The 25328-nt window shown below is 36.2% G+C and overlaps 3 protein-coding genes across 3 annotated transcripts; 2 read left to right on the top strand and 1 right to left on the bottom strand.

The window, feature by feature from the left end:
- Positions 1-2267: 2267 nt before the first annotated feature.
- On the top strand, positions 2268-18557 carry LOC125187508 (protein FORGETTER 1-like). Its single transcript, XM_048084108.1, is given in 33 exon segments — positions 2268-2749; positions 5279-5344; positions 5438-5611; positions 5692-5822; positions 7261-7337; positions 7861-8039; positions 8127-8204; positions 8879-9011; positions 9504-9564; positions 9634-9715; positions 10339-10467; positions 10588-10731; positions 11112-11214; positions 11291-11419; positions 11877-11944; positions 12077-12249; positions 12338-12431; positions 12511-12608; positions 12685-12820; positions 12937-13043; positions 14345-14440; positions 14529-14616; positions 14711-14831; positions 15035-15146; positions 15230-15353; positions 15418-15495; positions 15585-15596; positions 15598-15704; positions 16285-16338; positions 16425-16527; positions 17609-17737; positions 17990-18101; positions 18203-18557. Coding segments are annotated over 33 exon segments (3714 nt in total). The 5' UTR covers positions 2268-2368; the 3' UTR covers positions 18238-18557.
- On the bottom strand, positions 18519-20195 carry LOC125187509 (metacaspase-4). The gene is made up of 2 exons (XM_048084109.1): positions 19742-20195; positions 18519-19620 (listed from the first exon to the last, which is right to left on the bottom strand). The coding sequence occupies exons 1-2, from the start codon at positions 20085-20087 to the stop codon at positions 18737-18739; spliced, it is 1230 nt and encodes a 409-aa protein (XP_047940066.1). The 5' UTR covers positions 20088-20195; the 3' UTR covers positions 18519-18736.
- Positions 20196-23776: 3581 nt separating this feature from the next.
- Positions 23777-24903, top strand: LOC125191414. Its single transcript, XM_048088976.1, has 3 exons — positions 23777-23849; positions 23952-24388; positions 24517-24903. The coding sequence occupies exons 1-3, from the start codon at positions 23837-23839 to the stop codon at positions 24559-24561; spliced, it is 495 nt and encodes a 164-aa protein (XP_047944933.1). The 5' UTR covers positions 23777-23836; the 3' UTR covers positions 24562-24903.
- The last annotated feature ends 425 nt before the right edge of the window (positions 24904-25328 follow it).

The raw sequence follows: 25328 nt of genomic DNA, 5'->3' as shown, positions 1-25328 counted from the left end.
TAGAAAAAATAACTTTATTAATATGGAATGAAGGGAGTACTGCTAATCGACCCACGTTTTGATTTACAATGCCAAATTTTCATCCTGAAATATTATGTAAAATATTTTCGAAATTCATATGTTAAGCACATAAATACAACTTTTTAAATATATACTATATTTCAAGTTTTGGGATATTCAATAGAGTAAAAGAAAATGGTGATATGAAAGTTCAAGGAGGGAGTAGTCCGTCAAATTTGGAACGTGGAACGTCACGCCCAAATTCAACCAACATAGAGAGTGCCAAATCAAACGAAACTCCCCATACCTTTTTATTCATTTTGCCGCTCTCTCCAACAAACCAAACCCTTATATCGTAACTATGATGTCAGTACCAAAAAATACTATTGCATTTCAGTCATTTGTAGGATAATAATCTACCCAAAGTTTTGATCTACAATGCCAATTCTTTCATCCTGAAAAATTAGATGTACTCCTATAGTTTGGAAAATTTTGCACATAAATACAAATTTTCAAATTTAAGCATATAGTTTTGGGATATATATATAAGGAGTAAAAGAAAAAAGGTGATGTGCTTCATAAGAAAATAAAATTTATATCTATACATATATAAAAGATGAGTTTTGCCCTTAATTGCAAATATTTATAAGTTTTGGATTGTTTAATAAAATTTAGATATTTTGGTTAACCAATCAAAAAATTAATTCAATTTATAAATATAGCTGTTACAAATTTAATCACCATTTGTGAAAATTATTTGAGTCAATTCATCTATTTATATTTTGGCCGTTACAAATATTTGGCTTGGAAGTTTTCTTCATAAAGATACATAAATTTTTGGCCGTTATAAATCTTTAATAATTATAATTTAATCTCAATATTTCAATAATAAGCATTACATATAGATCAATCATGGAATTGGGGTTACATGAATTAGAAGATTTGTAACTTTGTAACCGTCCCATTATTAGGAATTATATTAATAATAATTTAATGTAAATTTTTAACACACTATAACTCCTCTATATTTTTTTTGTAACCGTCCCATTATTAGAAATTATATTAATAATAATTTAATGTAAATTTTTAACGCACTATAACTCCTTTATATTTTTTTTCTATATATATGTGCCATTCACTAGCTTATTACTCACTTTCTCATTACCTTTACCTATAATCTATTACATCACTGAATTTTCTACGAATTTGTTTTCAGTATGATTCTTGCTTTTTATTAATAGTATCTTTTCATATTTCTACATTTTACACATTCTTTAAGTGTAATTATTATGTTACTGATATTTGTTGTTATGTTCTTATCAGAGAGGATAGTTAAAACTATGGAAATGAGATTTCTCTATTAGCAGTCTACCATAACTTTATCAATCAAAGGTTGATATCATGGACGCATTCACATTGCCAAATTTAGTTTTGAGTTGATAAGTATTTTATAAAATTTATAGTACAAATGATAAGTTGTGTTCGCATTATTCACTAATGAAAATATTTCTCAAAGTGCAATATGGGGGTCTGTAGTTGACTATGTTTGAAGTTCTTATCTACATATGGGAGCAAACTGGCTTGGCTGAGAAGATGGTGTCGACGCAGATGAAAGTGTTGGAAACGGTGAGCTATTGGAGATAGATGAGGGTCGATGGGCGATGGGGCAGAGCTGCATGAGCATAAATGATTTTAGATTTTTTTTTTATTGAAATTTTTATTTCTTGGTTGCATTTTGATCTATTAATGGACTTGACTAATTTGCTATTGTTAATTGATTTTTTAATAGTGAAATTATTGAATGTTATATGATTAGTAATTAAATGGATTGATGAACAATGTAATTAATTCCAATATAAGTATTAAATTAAAATTTCAACATTATTATAAAAAAATCTACAAGACAATATGGAAAGTTATTTTGATTTTTCAACATTACCAAAAGTTATTAGTAACATAATCAAAATTGCTTTGTAATTAAATGTCATTGATTTATATTGTATTAGTGATTAAAAACTCTGTATAATTTTATTTTTTATCATAATTTATTTTATTTAAATTTTCAGTTTTATATGAGAAAATTTAATAAACCGTGTAAACGGGGTTGATACTAGTACTAGTAAAATTAAAGTGCAAGTAATGGCAGAGTGGAAGAGGAATCGTCCGTCAAATTTGGAATGTGGAACGTCACGCCCAAAATCAACCACCATAGAGAGCGCCAAATCAAACGAAACCCCCCCATACCTTTTTATTCATTTTGCCGCTCTCTCTCTCTCTCTTCAACAGACCAAACCCTTATATTGATTTTTCAAAATTGAATGCAATTTCATTTTAATTAACACTACACTCATCACTCAATCCTCTCTCCATGGGGCAGCCCTCCTCGCCGCCTCCACCACCGCCGCTCCCCGCCGATGGTTGCCAGGTGCGATGCGCCGGTTGCAGGATGGTTCTTACGGTTGTTACTGGCCTGACCGAGTTCGTCTGCCCTACGTGCCAGCTGCCGCAGATGCTGCCGCCTCAATTGATGCAGCAGCCTACTGCCCCATCCCCCGGCATTGATCCAACTAAGATCCAGCTGCCATGCGCCAACTGCAAGGCCATACTCAATGTTCCACATGGCTTACCGCGCTTCAATTGCCCTCAGTGTCAAATTAGTCTCGCCGTCGATCTCTCTAAGATCTCGCAAGTGTTGCCTCATCCACTCCGCCCTACTCTACCCCTGCCACCACCCGAGGAAGTCAATGAGGTTTTTCTTTTTTTTGAATAGCTCATTTCAATTGGCGCCTGCTGTTTCAATTTGAGTTAGCTTAGTGCGAGGCTGATTATCGGTGCTATTCATCCCTTTAAATGGTACTGAATCCTTAACCTGCCATGCATTCACGCTTGGAATGTTATTTTTGGGTCTAATCGAACTTAGCATTGTTGAATAAGTTGTTTCGTGACAGAGACATTAAGAGTGAATTTTCATGTCGTGCTGGACGATCTGACTAAGTTCATTTTTTTCTTTCAATGTTGAGTTATTTCTGAATAATTTGCTATCATAAATGATACTATGATCCTATCCTAGCAATGAAGGGCTTTGTTATAGCTTCAGATAAATGTTCGTATGGATCCAACAGAAGTACGAAATTCCGATTGTTTATGAGTATCCACGTTATACCTGAAGATCAATGTCAGTATTTATTTATATAGTATTTGTTTATTTTTAAAATGTTTCAGTCGTAAATACGCGGATGTCTAATATATTTGATCTTTATAAAATTGGGAATACTGTTCCTGAGAAAATGAGCTTATAAGCTTTTCGGTTTGGCTGCTTTTTAGTTTTAATCTGTACTCATTCTTCATTCCTGGTATCAAGTTACAACTGGTGTATACAGTTAGCAACTAGTGTTACTTTTCAGTATTGAAATTATCCCTTAGGATATCTTCCTCATTCATTTAAATTATAAAAACAAGCCTCATCTGAAATGGTCATGCACATATTTGCACATACTTAAGATACACAACTAGTTGATAGTTTGTAATAAACGGACATGTACATACGTGGGCATTATTTTACTTATAGTATGTACAGCCCTCCTTCCAAAATACCATGTTTGGTAGTAATATTTTAGAAGACGAAAGACTGTAACTATTGGTTTCTTGAGGTTTCTATGGAAAACTATGTATTTCTAGTGTTATCTGTAATTATTCTAAACACATTTCATTTTTGCCACCAAAGTTCCCATAACTAATATTTTCTCCTTTTCAGTCAGCCTGAGCTAGTACCTTCCAGATCTGTCTATTATTTTATTCTCATGCGTACTCAAAGAACATAGCATCATATCTTGGACTAATAGTATTTAGCTTTCTGGATGGTGTTTTTGCATCTTAGACTGTACCCAGTTGGTGCTGGCTAAGATTGTGTTTATGGTAGATTTGTTGATTGTGTAGTTAGATTACAACATGGAATCGATAATATGTTCTTACATTTTCTTGTACTGATCTCATGTTAGATTACGAATTAGGGAAATCAGAGCTATCAGATTGCATATTCTATGCTATTAATGCAAAAGGTCTAAAATGCCACACGTCACACAGCAAAACCAGGCTTCCTTATGTTCAGGGTCACTTATCAGATATGGAAACTTTTGTCATAATATTAATATCTCCTTTCTCCTTATGGACCCTACTTGCACATTTGCACTTCCTACTGTCGGAACTGACATATAGAGACAATAATATAAATGGTTAATTATAGTTAATTGTTTGAACTTTCAGCTTATTTAAGTTTATAACCTCAACTTTGATTTAGTTTTCTTTATAGCTTGAAAATTGACAAATTTTGTTCGTTTTATAACATAACCCATTCAATTGATGTATGAGTTTGACGGCCATGCCAAGACAAAGATTCAGACAGATTATTCGACAATTTTGGTTGAGTATCAAGTAAAATTTTTGCCAGAGCTGTGACTATAGTTGTTTTTCGTTCATGTCTCGTTAAACTTTTCCTCATTACTCAACCAAAATCGCCGAGTATCACATAAAAATCTCCGTTAAACACATGCTATACCCTGGTATTAACTCTTGCATAAACAAAATAAGTAATATCAGTGTGAAGGGAAACTACTATTTGTTGAATTATGTGAAGGTAGCTTGCTGTCTGGTGATGCAATTTGGTGCTTAGGATAGAATTGGGGATCTGGGGCCTATATATGCTTAAAAGTATATAATATAAGTGTTGTTAAAGGGCATTTCTGTCAGCATATACTGTTTCTTTTCTTGTAAAATTGTTTAACTTATCAAGCTACTATTTGGCCCATATTTTTGGGTTGGGATTTCCATGGCGGGTTTGTCATTCTTCTTCTTCAGTCACGTTTAGCAGACCAGGTCTTGACACCACCTATAGTGTAAATTTCAAAAAATCAATTGCTTGACTAGGTTTAATATTTTTTGCCTATATCAAGCAATCCGAACTAGTTCTGCAAGAGGACCACCTATTACTGAATAAATAATTAAATATAGGGTTTTAAGTAAGAATAATTAAAAAAAAAATCCCAGTTCTGCAGGAGAGAAATGCAAAATATTATATGTGCTATAAATGAGCTAATTAATTCCTACGCCGATGTATCATCTTGTTACCTTGAACTGTACTAGTTGTATTGAGTTTCCTGTTTTGGGTGCATGAATACGCGTGTTCATCTTGAAATTGTCTTCTTTGGAATTCTTTTACCAAAGTGCTAAGTGTTTAGAATCTTTTGTTGATTATTGATGCTTTTTTCCTCACTCATACCAGGTGGCCATTGAAGTGGAGCAGGAAGAAGATGAAGGAGGATTGGCTGGTGAAACATTTACTGATTATGTATTTTCTCCCACCGTTCTTTGTCAATATGAATTTGCAGGCTTCCGAAAGATCTGGACTAGTTCTGATAAAACTATCCTCTGTTTTGTTCAGCGACCTCCAAAACTTTCTATTGGTCCTCTTCATCCAGATCCTGTTGTGGAGACATCATCTTTATCAGCTGTACAACCTCCTGAACCTACTTATGATCTCAGGATTAAGGATGAGCTAGAACGTTCAAAAACATTGTCATGCTTACAGATTGAAACACTGGTCTATGCTTGTCAGGTTACTTCAAAGAGCTGATATGATTTATCTTCTGTGCATCTCCAACATAAATTATTGTAAAATTTCCTTGCATGTGGCAGAGACATCTCCAGCATCTTCCCAGCGGTGAAAGAGCTGGCTTTTTTTTTGGCGATGGTGCTGGTGTGGGTAAAGGAAGGACAATTGCTGGGTTAATATGGGAGAACTGGAACCATGGGAGAAGAAAAACATTGTAAGTACTAAGTATTCAACAATGTTGTCAAATATTGGCCATGGCGAATGGTGCTAAGTTTTTCGGCAAAATGTTACTGCCATGCTGTGGCATGGCAGTCTATGACATGCCATTTGGTCCATGCGCCCAAGTAGGACTTGCCTGATCCATTTTCCCAATAACCCAACACAACCCATTTGGCCATTTTTAAGTTAGGACTTGTGTTAGCAATCATGATTCTCGCTGAGCAAATTGCTATCCACACCTTCATTCTCTCTATTCCACTCCACCTCGCCCGCCCCAGCAACCCAATACTCTGTAGAATTTTATGTTTTCAATAATTTTGTTTTCTCCATTCTTTGATGTTATAGAATATATAAAGCTATAGAGAGTAATTGCAAATAATGTAGGATTTCAATTTAGACATAATATGTATTGAGGAGGACGAGGATTCGAATTTAAACATAATAGTATACAGTATTAGCTTATGAATTTACGTTTAAATTCTTGTGCTTAGGCTTGCACACCTCCATTCTCTCCATTCAACTCCACCTTCGTTGACCCACCTGCCCCCGTAACCCACTACTCCCAGATAAATTTTAAGTTTTCATTATTTTTTTTCTCCATTCTTTGATTTTATAGAATATAAAGCTATAGAGAGTAATTACAATAATGTAGGATTTGAATTTAGAGATAATATGTATTGATGAGGATGAGGATTTGAATTTAGGCATAATATGTGGAGTATTGGTTTATGACTTTTGTTTTAATTATTGTGCTAACGCTGGAATGACTCGAAATATCATGTAATGGCCTATGATTATGTTTTGATCATTGTGCTAAGATTTGACATATTATGTTTCTATCATTTTCTAAAATTTTGTATTTTATACTACTTTTTAGTCCGTATGAAGTTTCTAATTTTGGATACTCCTTTCTCTCTAATGAGGTGGGACCCATTCTCCACTAACAGTACTTTAGAACTTTTTCTCTCTACCTCTCTCTTAATTTACCAATTTTACATTAAATCGTGCCAAACCCAAAGTGCATATTCTTTGGGGACGTAGGGAGTATATATTAATTATTTATCAACTGCCATATTTTACCAAGCCGCCCGCATAACCCTTGTGGCGGTTGTTTGGTTGACCTCCATAAACTTCCAAATGCCACTGACAACATTGGTATTCAACAAGACCAATGTTCAATATTGGGCATTAAAATTGGTTAGAGACCACTTATGTTAACTAGCGGCCCGCATAACCCTTGTGGCGGTTGTTTGGTTGACCTCCATAAACTTCCAAATGCCACTGACAACATTGGTATTCAACAAGACCAATGTTCAATATTGGGCATTAAAATTGGTTAGAGACCACTTATGTTAACTAGCGATAGATTGTATAAGTTATGAGATATTAATGAGCTGATTGCTATGTTCCATTATGATTCTTTTGGATTGCAGATGGGTCTCTGTAGGTTCAGACTTGAAATTTGATGCTAGAAGAGATTTGGATGATGTTGGTGCGACATGTATAGAAGGTTAGTTCGGACTAGAATCATGAGTTTATCCATATTCTGCTGGGAAGTGGATTTCTTGGTAATTTTTGTTTTGCGAATTTTTACTAGTTTTATGTTGAAGTGAATAAGAGAGCATGAACATGACTGAATATGTTTAGATATCAAGTTTTTGTTCTTTTCATGATTTATCAATAGAAATGGATCAATTCAACTGCAATACAGATAAGAGCCATATTGTTTAGATCACATCTTTCCTAGTTATGCAGTTATGCTATTTAACATTTTGGGCTGGCATACAGTCTGCACATATAACAGTTTGCAGTTTAAATGGTTAGGGGTAGTGTTACATAAGTGATATATTAGGGGATACAGGTAGAAGTAACTCTTCGATCTATATATTCTTCTGTCTTTAATTTTTGTCTTATTAGCTTTGCTATGCTGTTCAATACTTTGTTTGACTAGAAAATAAACCACCATACTTTTTGATTTCACTGATCTAATTTTCTAATATTTCAATTGCATTTTTCATAATTTCCCCTTGTAGTTCATGCTCTGAACAAGCTTTCTTACTCTAAACTCGATTCCAAAGCTGTTGGCATCACGGAGGGAGTTGTTTTCTCAACTTATAGCAGCCTCATTGCATCATCTGAGAGAGGACGTTCGCGTTTGCAACAGCTTGTACAATGGTTTGGTAAAATGGATGCACTTATTGTATTTGATGAGGTAGGCATCTTTTTTACTTCTACTGGCTAGTAAATATGATCAATGATGTAATCAACTATTCTGTTATTTCTAAATATATTCTTGTAGTGTCATAAAGCAAAAAATCTGGTCCCTGAAGCTGGGGGGCAGCCAACAAAGACAGGTGAAGCCGTTCTTGATATCCAGGTGGCACTCCCCTACGTTTACTCTATAGTGTTAATGTTATTAATGTTATTCTTAAGCTGTTTCTGTGCGATACTTGTGATTTTTTATCTTCCGAAAAAGAGGGCACGTGGTACTACTGTTTTTTGTCTTATTTTCTTCCTTTGCATCTACTGATTCATATACTATGGGTTATATGACACATATGGATAAATAATCCATAATTTCAAAATTCATTTTTAGCATTGCATAGAAGTTTTTGGGATCAATTTTATCTTCTAGCACAATACATCACTGCGAGAAGAAAGTGACCAGATAATGTTTTACATACGAAGTCATCAAAGCATTTATGCACTTAACAGGTACCCAGACATTTATGCTGGACTGGAATATGTATACCTGTCCTGTACCGCATCCTGAATTTTATTTTTAGTTCTTGTTCCTCAAAATTATTATACTTTTACCTTCTCTTGTGCTGTATCCATTGTGCTGCTCCCGGTTCTGGTTGTTTACTAGTTACGTATCTTTGGTCTGATATTGAGTTGCATGTGTGCTGCAGCATTTACTGCTATGTGAATCTGTGTGCTTCAACACTCTCACTTTCTCCACCTTCCATCTCGATATTTGCACTTTGTATAGCTTATGCATTGCAGGATTTAAAAGGTATTTTCTTTTGCTCCCTGAATTTTGTAATGTAGGCCAGACTCCCTGAAGCTCGCGTCATCTATTGCTCAGCAACTGGTGCTTCTGAACCACGCAATCTGGGTTATATGGTTCGCCTCGGTCTTTGGGGACCAAGAACATCTTTTCTCGACTTTCGTGATTTCCTAGGTGCAATTTTCCTTTGACATGTACTAATCTACTTTAGTTGCTATTAATACTTCTGTGAAATTTAATGCATTCTTTCAACTTATTCATGTGCCTATCTTTGTATGTGGTCATTGCCCCAATTTGGTATTGCCACAAAGTTCTTTTCCCAGTCTAATAAATGTAAGGAGTTGTTAAACAATGGATAGGACTAATGTATCAAGGACCATAGTTATGTTAGGTATGTTCATATCAGTGATGGATTTTGAATTTTTGGTCTATCTTTCCAGTTGAGTTCCACTCATGCTCCTTTATCTCCCCTTACATACATTTTTGGCTCCACAAAATAAGATGCAGAATTGAGTGGGTGGTTAGAAATGTTTCAAGCGTGTATATACTTTTGAGTTTGATGAATATTATTTCAATTACAGTTATCTTAATTTTTCCCATCTACTTCTCGTCATGTAAAGTAATTCTTTAAATGATTATTAATAGTTTATTTGTTGGTTGTTGCAGGTGCAATGGTTAAAGGGGGTGTTGGAGCTCTGGAACTTGTTGCCATGGATATGAAAGCAAGGTTTAGAACATTTTTCTGGAATATCTTGCAGACTTCTAGATTTAAATTGAAAATGGCTTCAATTTTTAGGGGGATGTATGTTTGTCGCACCCTGAGCTACAAAGGTGTGGAATTTGAAGTTGTTGAAGTGCCACTGGAGGCCAAAATGATGGTATGATCACTATCACTATGTTTTGCTTCCAGGAAATGAGGTCTTATTACTAACTACTCCCTCCGTCCCATAGTAGATGTCACACTTTCCTTTTTGGTTTGTCCCATAAAAGATGTCACATTTCCTTTTTTAGAAAAAACTCCCTCTCACATTAATATAAATATACTGTTTTCTCTCTCTATCTAACACACATAATAACACCTCCTAAAATCCCGTGCCAATTCCCAAGTGTGACATCTACTATGGGACGGAGGGAGTACTAAATAAACTTAAATGCTATATGATTACCTTTTGTAAGATATATATTGTACTGAGGGTGTTTGGCTAAGCTTCTTAAAGCTTATAAGTGGTTTAGTAGCTTATGAGCTTTTCAAAAGTGTTTGGCCACATAAGCTTCTACATAGCTTAGAAGCTGTAAAATAAGCTCCAACAACTTATTTTGTCTTACATTTTCTCTCTTCAAATACGATTTTCTATATGTTAACTCATGATTCTCTCTTACTAGCATATAAGCTCAGATTGTCCAAACACTAATAACTTATATAAGCTCTTAAGATATCACATCTTATATAATTTATATAAGATCTTAAGATGTTACATCTTATTAGCTTTTGTGGATTCAGGAAATGTATGAAAACGCGGCAAAGTTCTGGGCTCATTTAAGAGTGGAGTTGATATCAGCCATCACCATTCTTGACAATGAGAAGCCTAGTTCTAGTCAAGTATGGAGATTGTACTGGGCAAGTCATCAGGTACTGTAGTAAATATTCTTTTCTTGGAAGATCTAACCTTTTTCCAGTTTTCCCATAGGTTACTTCTCATTATGGTAATGTATGTGTGTATTTTTGTTCTTTTTTTTGCGCTCTATATAGCGCTTCTTTAGGCATGTTTGTATGTCTGCGAAAGTGCCTGCAGTAGTTAAACTTTCTCAACAAGCATTGCTGGAGAATAAGTGTGTGGTTATAGGCCTACAGAGTACTGGGGAAGCAAGGACTGAGGAAGCCATTACTAAATATGTAAGATTGTTCTCGACTGTGTTTTTGTGCAATTCAAGTTATAGCTTAAACTTTCCATATGTCCTTGTGGTTTTGTGAAGAGAGTGTTCAGCATGTGATTCCAAAGTTAATTTTCATCTTTATCATATACTCCCTCCATTCACGAAAGTAGTCTCATTTGTGGACGACACGAGTTTTAAAGCGCAAATGATAAAGTAAGAGAGAGAGAGATAAAAAGTGGTGAGAAAGTTTCCATACACAGAAAGAGACAAATTTTTGTGGATGGGCTAAAATGGAAAAATGAGACTATTTTTCGTGGACGGATGGAGTATATTTCTGATGGATATTATTGAGCTATCTTTCTCTAATTGACTTCTTGAAACTTTTCATTGTATTGATAGGGTTTGGAGCTTGACGATTTTGTATCTGGGCCTCGTGAGTTATTGTTGAAATTTGTTGAGGAACATTATCCCCTTCCAGATAAACCTGATGAACCACTTGCTGGTATTTATTTGTTATATGGTAGGTAACTTCTCCTTATGTGGCATGTTATAGTAACTTCAATTTGCTATTTGTGCAGAAGAAAGTGTAAAAGAGCTTCAAAGAAAGAGGCATTCAGCTACACCTGGTGTTTCATTTGCAGGGAGGGTAAGGAAAGTTGCTAAACAGGAGGTTGAAAGTGAAGAAGAAAGCGAGTGGGAATCTGAAAGTAATTACAGTAACTTATATGATAATTTCTCTTAAATATGATAATTTCTCTTAAAAAAATCAACCATCAATTATGACACCTTGAATCCTGCTTTATACAATTTTCAATTTGACATTCTGTCATTGCAGAAAACAATTTCTCTAAACGCGCATTGTTCTTCCATAACTATTTCTTAGATATCCCTTTTCGAGTAGTTAATCCTTTAATTGTTTCTTTAGGAATCTTATCGAGACAGTAAGTCCTTGTGCTTAAATAGTCTTCAGTTTCATGATTTATTTCAAGTGTCACTGCTGGAATATGAGTTTTTTTTTGGGTTTTGCTTTTGGTTAGGTTGTCCTATACAGCTGATATTTCAATTACAGCTATAAATTTGAACCATACAATCTTAATATTGCTACTTGCTTTTGAATTATTATGATTTTATTTCGTTACGGAACGGTCTTTCTGTAAAATGCAGCTGACACAGAACCAGAAACTGAATCTGATGATGAGTTCGAGATCTGCAACGTTTGCAATTTTGAAGGGGTATATATCTTGTCCCTCGTCTTAACCATGACCATGACAAGGATGATTTGGATTTATTATTATTATTATTATTATTATCATCATCATCATCATCATCATCACTCCTCATTGTCTACTTATTCATGAATCTAGGAAAGGAAGAAATTGCTTCAATGTTCATGTTGCAGCCAGCTTGTTCACCCTGCTTGTCTGGTTCCACCTATTGTTGAAGTAATATCTGGGGATTGGTCTTGTTACTCTTGCAAGGAGAAAACAGAGGAGTTTCTCAGAGCTAGACAAGCCTACTATGAAGAACTACTGAAAAGGTACCCTTGATGAAAACAACTTATGGTTCCCTTCAAAGTATTTTGAATATCTATTATTCGTCTTTATGTGATATTCTCACCTGATTAGATATGAAAGAGCCCTTAAGCGTAAATTGGAATTTCTAGAAATAATACGCTCGTTGGATCTTCCTAACAATCCGTTGGATGATATTGTTGATCAGGTAACTTCAATATTCATTCAGTACAAAACAGAATTCCTTTCTAGACACCTTATTCTATGCCTGTGTGACATTGGAGCAGCTTGGAGGTCCTGATAAAGTAGCAGAAATTACAGGGCGACGTGGCATGCTAGTCAGGGCTTCTGACGGAAAAGGTGTTACTTATCAGGCACGGAACACGTGAGTTGGGACATGTCCCTATATCATCATTTTGAGTTGCGTTTGTAGTTGCTAACTCACATGCTGTGTGTTTTAGGAAAGATGTGACCATGGAAATGGTCAATATGCATGAAAAACAGCTCTTCATGAGTGGTAAAAAACTTGTAGCTATCATATCTGAGGCTGGATCTGCTGGTGTTTCTTTGCAGGCAGATAGAAGAGCAGTCAATCAGGTATCGTAATTGAAATGTGTTTTTTTTTTCTAGTGGTTTTTGTGGTTATGCCTTAGGATCATGCTTTGTTGTCATTTTTAGTCCATCTATGTTGAATCATTTTGTTCTGGTAACAGAGAAGAAGAGTTCATCTGACCCTTGAATTACCTTGGAGTGCTGATAGAGCAATTCAACAATTTGGAAGGACTCACAGATCAAACCAAACTTCTGCACCGGAATACAGGTGGTTATGAATTTCTGGCTTGACAAAAAGACCTTCTGACAATTGTTGCAGCAATATGTGAAAACTAAGTCTCGCACTTGCATAAAAAGTGTCAATAATAAATTCTACCCACTTGAAAGTGTGAAGAAAGAAAAATCCACTTGTTTGAGAGCATATAAAACCTACTGTATGGGTGAAGGGACAAAAATGCCTTGATATCATAGTTCCATTAAAATAAATCTGAAAATTGAAAGATAAAAATCCTAATTCTACAAAAATATACATATTACTGATATGTGCAACGTGACTTCTTCGCATCTTTTTCAATACATTGTTGTGCAAAATTTTATTGCAAACTACTACATAACAGTAATGTCATTGCAACCTTTTTATGTTTGTCTATGAGGGTTTTATGAAGTTTTCCATATACAGTAGTAATGTTAAAAGAAGCTTTAGAATTTTTTTTTTTTTTTTTGGCTTGTTTCATGTTTGCACATCCAAATGTGAATTGCCTGCATGGAGCCATTTCTTCGTGCAGTGATGAATTCTTCTCTAATGCATGATATATATGAATTTGTTTCGCAAAAACAAGAATTTTATTTACTACACAACCAGTGATGACTGAATGTGGAAGATTTTATATATTTTGAAAGTTGATACAAGTGTTTTTTACTTCGACAAGCTGAAGGCTGGGTATTCTCCCTTTTCACTCTAAAAAGAAGTGCCATTTCTCCATCTTCCTTTTGAATTAAAATGCAACAAGCTATTGTGCTAAAGTGATTGGATTTTATGGAACATTCTCGTTGAACCGAGCTCATGATTAATGTAGTAATGTACAATGGAAGGCAAGGACCCAAATACCCGATATAATCTTACCAGTTCCATAACCATTACATATTAGTAGTACTCATCAACTTAAAATGATAAATAAAAAGATAGTATGCAGTGTTTCAATGAGTATTAGAATTATGTTTGTGCTGTCAGTCATGAAAAAGTTTCATTGCTTGGAGTTTCTAAGATATATCCTGATACGTCAGTGTTGAAAATACTTTAAATGAATCATTTATTTTATATTAAGAGTAGTTGTCAATATCAATTAGGAAGAAGATGTGAAATTCTGTATCAAAAATTTATGAATAAAATTATAAAGCTCTGAGGTAAGCCTGATGTAATGATAAAATTATTGAGCTTGGAGCCAAGTCTTGTGTATTGATAAATAGTATGGCACACTATAAATTGCTTAATATCTTACGGTCCACAAATTTTCAAATTGACAGATCTGAATGTGAGAACTTAAGTAAATTAATTTTCTATTTTAATAGGCTGCTTTTCACAAATCTTGGTGGCGAACGACGTTTTGCTTCCATTGTTGCAAAGAGACTTGAGTCTCTTGGAGCATTGACACAGGGAGACCGAAGGTAATACCAATGTTGTAGCCAATAAGGTACATTTCAGTTTCTTCTTACCTGCCCTCACCAGTTGTTCTTACATCATCTTATATTGCAGAGCTGGACCATCTCTCAGTGCTTACAATTATGATAGTGCATTTGCAAAGAAGGCCTTAATGAATTTGTACAAGGGACTCATGGAACTGGTACTAATCTGGATGATTTTTATACTGTAATGAAACTGTCAAACGAAAATTTTACTTTGATGAAGTGCTTATACTCATTGTTTTGAATCTTCAGGAACCTTTGGCCATTGTTCCACCAGGATGTTCATCTGAAATTCCTGAAACAATAGAAGAATTCGTTACGGAAGGAAGAGCTGCTCTTCATTCTGTTGGGATTATTAGAGATCTAGTTCCTGGTAATAGCTTAGCATATAAATATAGTCATGAGCCTTTTTTTTACTATTGTTTGACTTTCTATTTTGTCCCTCTATTTCATTTATTCATCCTCGTATAGATGCTGACTTCTAGAAGGTAGTTTAATTAAATGTAGCTCTCATCTAAGAGGAGTGCTTACATCCTGTTTTTAGCCCAAATTAACATTATCCACTAATGCTTGTAGGTAATGAGAAGGAAGGTGGAAAGGTTTCTGGCCGTATAGTTGATTCAGACATGAATGATGTTGGGCGTTTCCTGAACCGACTTTTGGGGCTCCCTCCAGGGATTCAAAATAGGTTTTGGCTGTGTGTTTGACCAGTGCTACCATTTCAGGTTGTTTGAGTGTCGCCAATAATAGTAGACGCGAATGGTATTGCAGGCTGTTCGAGTTATTTGTTGGCATCTTTGATCTTCTTATTCAGAGGGCACGTATTGAAGGGCATCTGGATTCTGGTATTGTAGATGTGAAGGCTAACACGATAGAGTTGCTGGGAGCACCAAAGGTTACAATACTCAGTGAATTTGTGGGTTTAACATTATAACCAGTTCTTAACACTCATTTTTCAGACTGTTCATGTTGACAATATGTCCGGAGCATCCACTGTGTTGTTTACTTTCACACTGGATCGAGGAATGACATGGGAGGTATTTTGAATTACATAAAAAACAAAATCCAAACAGATAAACTTTATTTTTTTGTAAAAGCTTGTGTGTGTTTAATTTGTTTTCTGTAGGCTGCTTCCTCCATTGTTTGAGGAAAAGCAAAAGGATGATGCCGGATCAAGTAACAGTGGATTTTATGAATCAAGGAGAGAATGGATGGGAAAACGCCATTATCTTTTAGCAGTGGAAAAGTATGTTCATCTTGACATACATGTACATAGCGAATATGACTGTGTTATACAGCTAAAGAATTTCTGTGACTAAATGTGCTTGCTTAAAGTCAGGCACACTCCCCAATTATATAATGCCTTCACCTGTCAACATTGTTTATTGGTTGATGCATCTTGTTGGTGCTAGCAAATGAACTGTAGAGTTGCATTGGTCACTGGGACAAGTTTTAGAACAGTGGTTATTTTAAATAATTATAAATTTAACTATATTAAAAAGTAATTTATTTAAACAAATTCAATCTGTCTAGAATTGTTAGAGTTTATTAACTATTGATTTTAACTAATATATGGAGTATCTATTTTTCAAAACGATCTCCTATGACGTCCTACTTTCTTTTGTGGTGCCCTGTTTAACAACATGCAAGTACCAGAAATGGGCTCATATCCTGCTAGTTAACGGGATTAGATGCACCTTTGTAAATATAAGTATATGCACAACGTGGATAATGAATGTCCACTTTTAGTATACAGCAAGTACCAGAAGTAGGCTCATATCCAGCTAATACTTATTTGTGTCTAATTTTTGTTGTCTACGTTTCAGTTCTGATTCTGGAGTGTACAAAATTTTCCGGCCAAACCTTGGGGAGTCTATAAGGTGCATAGACATTCCAACCTAGAACTTCACTTGATTTTCCTGATTAGTATCTCTTCTAGGCTTCTGAAATCACTTCCAATATCCAGGGAAATGACTCTAACAGAACTAAAAGAAAAATATAGAAAACTTTCAGCTCTTGAGAAAGCTCGTAAAGGCTGGGAAGGTGAATATGGAGTTTCATCCAAGCAGGTAACTATGATCACATAAGTTATTGAACCATGTGTCTTTTCAGTGTTTTATAAGAATCCACAATGACTTTGATTTTGTTTTAGAATATGAGCCTCCCACATCAGTTTGTGATATAGTCTAGCTTCGTCTCTTATACTACAATATATATGTGACCTATGTTGAGTAATGAAATACACCTACTACTCTTCTCTCCTATGTCTATATACTTCTCCACATATATCTATAGTTTATTGTTTGAACTTAATACAATGTGTAAAGCTTTGATAATTTTTTGCCTTTTATGGTGTTGAGGCATGTGCCTCATCTATGATAACATGGTTATGTCATTTAGAAACATGAGCGCATGTACTTACTAGAATTAAATTAAACTACATTTGATGCGACCTAAATGGGATCTATTGCTGGGAGAAAATCACAGTAGGTGAGATAATAGGAACTTCCAGGGCTCCAGCCTGCTGTCAATATATAGTTTTCTTAATGTGACAATAGGAAGTTCGCCATATATGAAAGCAGCATTTAGGAGTTCAGTCTTGTGTTAATAGTTTGATCCTTCGTACAGCGTGTGAATGACAACTGTTATACTTGGAACTTTTCATTGCACTGAAATTTAAGTAACATAATGTAACTAGAAGATATGGAGGCATTCAGTCAAAACAGTTGTGTAGCAAAGAATGGGGGTTTAGAATGGACTATGGAGGATGTTCTGGCCTAGTTATACATAGATCAGAAAAATAAAATATAGGTGTCTTAACATAGTACATTTATATTGATATTGTTGTTCTCTATGGACATCTGATATGCCTGAAAATAACATGGACGATAACTGCTGTAATCTGTGTTAGTAATTACTGCTAAACCACTCCACCTCTCAAATTATTAAAACCCCTCCGGCCCTGCCATGCACCAACACAATATTAATAAAAATCTGATAGTATTTGGAAATAAAAGTTGTGCAAAAGTGCATAACACATCATAAAGGCTTCATTTATAATTTTACTTGTGGCTTTATGATATACTATCTGTTTTGCTGTTGCATTTTGAGAATTGAGTTGCTAACAACTTATTGAGTTTTCACATGCAGTGCATGCACGGTCCCAACTGTAAATTGGGTAGCTTCTGCAGTACAGGCAGAAGGTTACAGGAAGTGAATATTTTGGGTGGCCTCATTCTTCCTGTTTGGGGCACTGTTGAGAAGGCACTCTCCAAGCAGGTAACTCCATTATTTTTTTCTATATTTAATGTATGATTTCATGGTATACATGTATAGATTAATGTTGTAATCCAGCTAAATGAAATGATTCAAATGATTGTAAGTAAAGACATGTTTCCTTGTGGTGATTCTCTTATGCCTTCCAGACACAACTCTACTTTATATAGGTCCTCAACATTTCTGATGCCTATTGGAAATGTTGGTTAAGTAAAGACTTGTTTCTTTAATTGACACATTGATTCCTCTTCACAGGTTCGTCAAAGTCATAAAAGAATCCGGGTTGTGCGTATAGAGACAACTTCTGACAGTCAGCGAATTGTTGGATTCCTCATCCCAAATGCAGCTGTTCCAACAGTTTTGCAAGGTCTCTCTCTTTCTCTGGTTATGGCCTTGTAGATTTAATCGTATCATGAACTATGAGTCATTGAGATTAGAATAATATTTACAAAGTTGATATTTTGGCAGATCTGGCCTGGGTTCACGAAATTGATGACGAGTGAGATTTGCAAGGGCTCAACCCTGTTTTGCTACTTTTATGGAGGAGCGGTTTTGGTTTGTGCTACCAAGATGGGCAGATTTAGGATATGATGACCCCGAACGATGTTTTGGCAAAGCCATATTCGATTGGCAGTGAAAGTTACGCCCACATTTTTGAGCTATTTTGGTGCAGTCTCACATTGTTCATATCCCAATTTTTGAGGCCCCATTGGATCTGTTTTTGTTGTATATTATTATGAATAGCATTCATGTAATATAGGCAAACACAAGAAGATTGCAAGTGTGTCAGAAACTCATCTTAAATACAAATCCCATTGCTCCTTGTGGCAGTTCAATCACAACGCTGACTGCTAATATTGAAGACTTATTGCACATTCAAGCTCACACAAAGCATCACAAGCAGACCAACTGAAAATATCACAACAGTCGATTATCTTCAAAGCAGGCATTAACAACAAATGCAATTGGCCTTAGTGAAACTGCATAACAATCTTATAATCATCAGCAGATAAAAGGAGCATCAACATGTTGATCGCTGCAGTATAATCCGGGGCGCTGAGTGTAGCCCTGTTTCTGCAGAAGGCGCCTAGCCTTGGTGACGAGTTCTTGGTTGCTCACGCTGCCATCGGATTCAGCAAGAATCGTCTGAATGGCATTACTGAGAGCGCCATAAGCTTTGCTTGCGTCGCCAGCAGGTGTGGCATCCGCTGATGTTTGGTCAGTCTGGCAGCCGCTGATCAGAATGCCCGTATCCGGCAGTCCTTTCTGGGTTGTTCCAGCATACGCCTCCTTCTTGCTTCCAACATGCGTTGCCAACGCAGGTTCAGCATAGCTCTCGTCGTTGTCTTGAAGCTTCTGCTGCAGAAACTGCTGCGCTAGCCCTCCAACCATTCCTAAAAATCCCCCTGCTTCCCCTCCTTCAGCATTGCCCCCTTTTATTTTTCCAAATATGAAATTCATGAACTTCTTGACCTTGGGGCTGGCATCTTCCCCGAAGACGTCGAACAGCGTGGGCCGCAGCTTGCCAACATCTATATCCTCCTTGCCGGTTTTCTGCTTCAGCAACTCGATCAGTGTTGAGAGCGGCAGAGATTTGTTCTTTACTCCTTCAATTTCTTCAACTTCTTCTTCTTCTCCTCCTCCTTCCTCTTTGCGTCGGCCGAATCGCGATTCAATTGCATCTCCGACGCTCCTGCGCAGGAAGTCCCTGAAGCCTCCAGATTCCTTCTCCTTCTCCTCCTCCTCCTCTTCGCCACTATTCCTATGGCTCTCTCCGATCTGCTCCTTAGCCTCATCAATCAGCCCTCCGCTGTGACACGAATCCGACACGATCGTGATCTGGCACCCGCCGGGCACTTTGTCAACCAAATCTCTGAAATCATCATCTGCTCACACAATCAAAATCAGATCACAAACTCAACTACACCAACACATCATGTTTCGCACCAGATTCATATGGATCTACGAAGTCAATCAACAACACAAAGTAGAGAGTGGTGAACTGACCGGTTATAAGGTTCATATCAGTGGGGACAATGCACTCGTCGTAGCCGGTGTCGTCTTCCTCGCCAGTCTCGGCGGGAAGGCGGGTGCCGTGGCCGCTGTAGTGGACGAAGAGGAAGTCGCCGGGGCTAGCGGAATCGACGAGATCAGAGAGGGCGGCGCGTATGTTGTGGCCGGTGGGCTGCTGGTACGAATCGTCGGTATCGATGAGGACGGTGATGTCATCTTCGGAGAAGCCGTAACGGTCGACGAGGCAAGAGTACATCCGCCGCACATCGTTGATGCATCCTTTGAGCTCGGCCTTGGTTCCGGGGTAGTTGCAGCCGATCAGAACAGCCTTCTTCGCCATGGGTATGAATTGATGAGATGAGAGTTGAAAAATGGTTGATTGGAAGATGAATATCGTATATACTCCTCTTTTAAGTAAGGTCAAGAAGGGAAAGTCTTTTCCAATTGTAGTTGATTGGAGAGAGATATTACTTGGGATGTCGGCATGACTAGGCCGTTTCATTTCATTATCATTTTCATTTATTGTTTTTGGTCGAATTTTCTACGCGGCGTTACAAACTTACAATATGGGAAACTGCATTTAAATTAGTATTGGTACGATTTTTAATTCACTTTCACCACATTTTAGAAATTTTAAAATAAAAAAAATATCTGAAAATTATGATTTAACTAATTATTTTATAAAATTAAAATTGAAGTTGTTTTTAAATTTAAAGGTCAAAGCAATTTGACACGGTGAAGAGTGTCAAAACCTTAGGCAATTTAAGGATATGGAGTATAGTAAAAATTTCATAATCCTTTCATACCAAGTTGACATAGTGACATTAGCGTATACCTCACCAATAATTTGTTGACAAATAAAAATAGAAAAGGTCCTCATTCCAAATCAATTAAACACCAATTCAATAAAATTAACGGCACAAAATGGACGTCCACTAATCATCTAACTGCACAAAATGGACATCAACTAATCATGGAAAGTAGCATTATATTACTATTATAAAATATAGATTACATTCATATAATAAGCGTTCAATATGCTACTCCTACAATATATATGTATATTGACTTCTTAACCCAATAATATTTCACATTAAAAAGTAATTATATTATAATACTTTTCATGTCAAAACAAAATAATATTACACCTATTTGACAATAATACTATTTTAAGATTTTATTAGTGAGATTTTTTTATTCAATTCATATTTTTATATATACAAAAATTTTATATAAATAAAAATTATCACTATTATAACTTATATGTAGTATTTTGTTAGCATATTAAGTAATCAATTATGATTTTCAATATTTTCTTATTACCATGTAAAAAATCAAAAAATATATTGAAGGTTATTAAAAATATATAAGAAAATATTAAAAATTATACTCCCTGTCCACGAAAAATATGGCACTTTGTGAATGACACTAGTTTTAATATAGAATTGGTAAAGTAAGAGAGAAGGGATTAAAATAAGAGAGAAATAGTGTTAGTGGAATGTGGGGTCCATATTATTAGTAACTAAGAAGTCGTTTGGTTGTAACGTTTAAGACATATTATAATTTTTATCTGCAATATACCTATTGTTTGGTTAATTAAGCTTGCTTGTTCATGGCCCGTTTTTAACCGCCGAGGCCTGCACTATTCATGTAACAATCGAAGGGTTAGGAACTCAATTTTTTTGGCTGTTTATTAGCCGACATCGAACGACGTGCCTTATTAACACCCTTTTTTTCCCCAATTTCCCATCCCCATTATTTCAATTCGAATTTGGGCAAGCAGCTCAAATTGAAAACCCCTTTTTTCTGAAAACGGGAAGACAGTGCTAGTCCTCATTACCCGGCGACGGAAGTTTTTGCACATAGGTTCGATTTAGTCTGCGCAAAGTAATTTCGTTCTCTATCGACTATGTTGTGTAGATTTGTTGACGTTTTTGTTGGATCTTTCCCCAATTGCTCATCCCCATTATTTTAGGGATGCAGCCCAAAGCTAAAGCCTCATCTCAAAACTCACTCGTAGAAGAAGAAATTGGCGATCCTCAGTAGTAGTCGGCGGAATTTTGTACGCGAAAGGGAATCGATTTAGCTCGTCGAATTAATTTCATCTTTTTACAACCATATTGTGCAAATTTGCTGACGTTTCAGTTGGATTTTTTGGAGTAATCGTTCAGATTTGGATGTTAAACATTATTGCGTGATTTTGTGTGTCTCCATTTTCTGTGAATCCTTTTTTACAGTGCGACAATTATTTGTGATTTCTGTACATGAGCCTTTTCCTTAGTTTATGTGCGATTATCTGCAGAGTTTGTTGTAGTGTCTTGTTGATTAAATTGGTGATTTCTTGTTCATAAACATTAAACATGTATGATTATTGCTGTTCAGATCTTCTGTATGTAGGGATTGATGATAATTTCTTTGGTCGTTCAGATGTCCTATTTTGAATCTTTTGATGGTGCAGTAGCCTGATTTTTCTACTAGTATTACCAATTGTGGGTATGGCTCGAACATTTCGTTTATCCAAAGTCGTTTACCTCATGGTAGAAGATGTATTGCATCTCTTACATATGCACATGCTTATCCTGTTGCACTTATATCTGAAAAGAAGTACATGATGTGGTCGGCGTACTAGGAAGAATCTAATTAGGAATTCACACAAGGATAGGATGCCCCAACAGGTGAGACACATGAATAGACTCACGAAAATTAGTGACATAGACTATTTTGTGAACCTACGTATGGATAGGAATGCATTTGGTCGTTTATGTATCCTATTGAGAGATGTTGGTGGGCTGTGAAATGGTATATATGTCTTACTAGAGGAACGAGTAGCTATTTTTCTAAGCATCCTAGCCAGTGTTTTAAAACCGGACCGGATCGGCAGGTCCGACCGGTCCGGCCACGAACCGGCAGGTTTTCCGAGTGAACATCACAAGATTGAGTGGCAAAATAAGAGAATTGAAAAAGATAGGAATATCTCACACCAAGAAGGAAGTGAAAGGTTTCAAAATGGAGATGGAGGGGGTGGGGGCGAATTTCTGAGAGGCGGCGACAGGTGTGGGGATTGAAAATAGGGTTAGGGTATTTATCAAAGTGGTTGCGTGACGTATGGGTGTGTGGGAAAGCATTTAAAATGTTAATTTATACTCCCTCTGTCCCAGAGAAGTTGACACACTTTCCTTTTTAGTTTGTCCCACAAAAGATGTCACATTTTCCTTTTTGGAAAAAGTTCTCTCTCACATGAATATAAAAATTATATTTTCTCTCTCCATTTAACACACAAAACAAAACCTCCTAAAATCTCGTGCCATTTTCAAAGTATGCCAACTTCTCTGGGACGGAGGGAGTATTATATTTTATTAAAATTATACTAGAGACATGCTTTTATATTCAATTAGTAGTGTTACATAGGTATTACGCTAGGACAAGTATTTTGAATTCATTATTTTGAGTTCAATTTTATATAAAAATACATTATATATATTTTTATGTAATAAATATATTATTGCTACAATATTTCGGTTCAACCAGTGGTTCGACCGATTGGACCAGTTGAACCGTGAACCGATAGCCACAACGGTTCGCTTGCCGGTCCGATTTTTAAAACATTGATCCTAGCACACCACAAGAAAATTCGTCCATCTGGTTTTGATTTTAAGCGTTCCGGGGAAACAATATCGCATTATGTTCATCTTGTGCTGAAAGCAGTTCTTAGAGTTCATACCATTCTCTTGCCACAACTTGATCCAGTAATGAACACTTGTGTTGATCATCGGTGGAAACATTTTAAGGTAATGAACTTTGTGACCAAATACAAGTAACATTTTAAAGTAATGAGGTTTGTGTGGAATTTTAATAATTATATGTTATTCGTCCTAGGGCTGTATTGGCGCCTTGGATGGGACATACATAAATGTCCTTGTAAGTAACGTGGATAAGCCACGCTATCGATCTCGGAAGGGGCAAATCTCCACTAACACTCTTGCGGCCTGCGACCGCAACATGAGATTCATGTATTTTCTACCCGGGTGGGAGGGCTCTGCCGGCGTTTCTCGAGTGCTAAGGGATGCTGTTAGTATAGACAGGGGATTGATGGTGCCCAAAGGTTTAATTCACCAGTGTCTTGGACACTTTAATGATTGTTTCATAATTGATTCTTCTTTCTTTTTAAATATATAACAACCCTGACCGAATGTGGTATTTTTAGGAAACTACTTTTTAGGCGATAATGGATACGCCAATTGTGAAGGATTCTCGACGCTGTTCAAAAATGTTCGTTACCATTTGAAGGGATGGGGCGTCGGTACCCAAAGACCCCAAAATGCTCGTGAGTTGTTTAATTTAAGGCACAACAAAGCTCGTAATATTATCGAGCAAGCTTTTGCAGTTCTTAAAATGAGATGGAGAATTTTGCGAAGTGCTAGCTTCTACATCCAAATACGGGTGATAATGTCTTGCTTTTTACTCCACAATTTTATTCGTGGTGAGATGAGCAACGACCCAATAGAACAACAAATTGCGGGTGACACACAACTTGGTGTTGTAGATGATGCTGATGGTGAAGTTGAATATGTTGATCAAGTTGAGACATCTACTGCTTGGACTCAAATGAGAGAAGATTTGGCTAACTCTATGTGGAACAATGTGTGTATTTTCGTGTAGTTCATTTATAATCTGAGTTATATAATTTGTTTTCTTTTTTGATCTGTTTTGTGGAGATTGAAATAAGTATAACACACTCTGATCATATAATTTTTGTTGGTGTTTTACAGCCTCCTAATGTCGACGACAACATCCAACAGTGTTTGTGGTGGTGACATGATACCCGAGTGTGTTTGTGGTGTTGACAAGATGAAGTTGTTGTGAGCCAAACACTGCGGTAGATGGTTTTACAAGTCTTCGACTGATGCAAACCACTCGGGGTCTTTCTTGTGGTGTGACGACTATCATAGTAGGATGGATACGTCAAGTAACCAGACTATGTCTTGAACCTAATGTGGCGCCCTGCAAAAACAGTACGCAACAAGGATGAAGATAAGAATAAAAGGAGAGCTAGCAGCGGACATGTTTGTGGAGCTTGTGGCCGATGCCAAGCTGAAATTAGAATGAACTTTGTGTTGGTTGTCATAGGTTTGGTGTTGTTATTACTGGGGATTGTTTTAGGGAAACTATTCTAGTTTGTATTTGAGCTTATTTTCAAGTTTGAAATTTAACCAACCTTCTCTACATGAACTTATTGGCCATAATTTATGTATCTGACTTATCTAAATATTTTGTAAGGCATATGAATGTTGTGGTGTTGTTTATCCATTTCCTGCCAGGGATTTATATTTGCATTTGATTGTAGATCATTTTAAGTGACATTTTACATCATATAATTTAGTTTATTCATCATTCCATTGATTGAAGAGAATGGTAGTGGGTGGATCATTGAAGATGAACTCCTTTTGGGTCATTTTTTTAGCTAGCATTGGAGAGGTTTGGGGTCATTATGTTTAATTGGAAATTGGAGAAAGTGGGTTGGACGTGAACCAACCAAGCACATTTGGCTAAGCCCCTTCCCTATGGAGTTTCTACTCAAAAA

This window comes from Salvia hispanica, chromosome 5 (genome assembly GCF_023119035.1).
Source record: "Salvia hispanica cultivar TCC Black 2014 chromosome 5, UniMelb_Shisp_WGS_1.0, whole genome shotgun sequence".
In the NCBI taxonomy this organism is placed as follows: Eukaryota; Viridiplantae; Streptophyta; class Magnoliopsida; order Lamiales; family Lamiaceae; genus Salvia; species Salvia hispanica.
Note: the sequence above shows the minus strand (reverse complement) of the source record. Positions and strands in the feature narration are given on the sequence as shown.

What these genes read in the sequence shown, in the direction of transcription:
- LOC125187509 (XM_048084109.1), bottom strand. Translation starts at nt 20,087, where the DNA reads ATGGCGAAGAAGGCTGTTCTGATCGGCTGCAACTACCCCGGAACCAAG. An exon ending in TGATATGAACCTTATAACCG is followed by an intron (nt 19,621 to 19,741) that starts GTCAGTTCACCA and finishes TTGTGTGAGCAG; the next exon opens with ATGATGATTTCAGAGATTTG.
- LOC125191414 (XM_048088976.1), top strand. An exon ending in CTAACTCTATGTGGAACAAT is followed by an intron (nt 24,389 to 24,516) that starts GTGTGTATTTTC and finishes GGTGTTTTACAG; the next exon opens with CCTCCTAATGTCGACGACAA.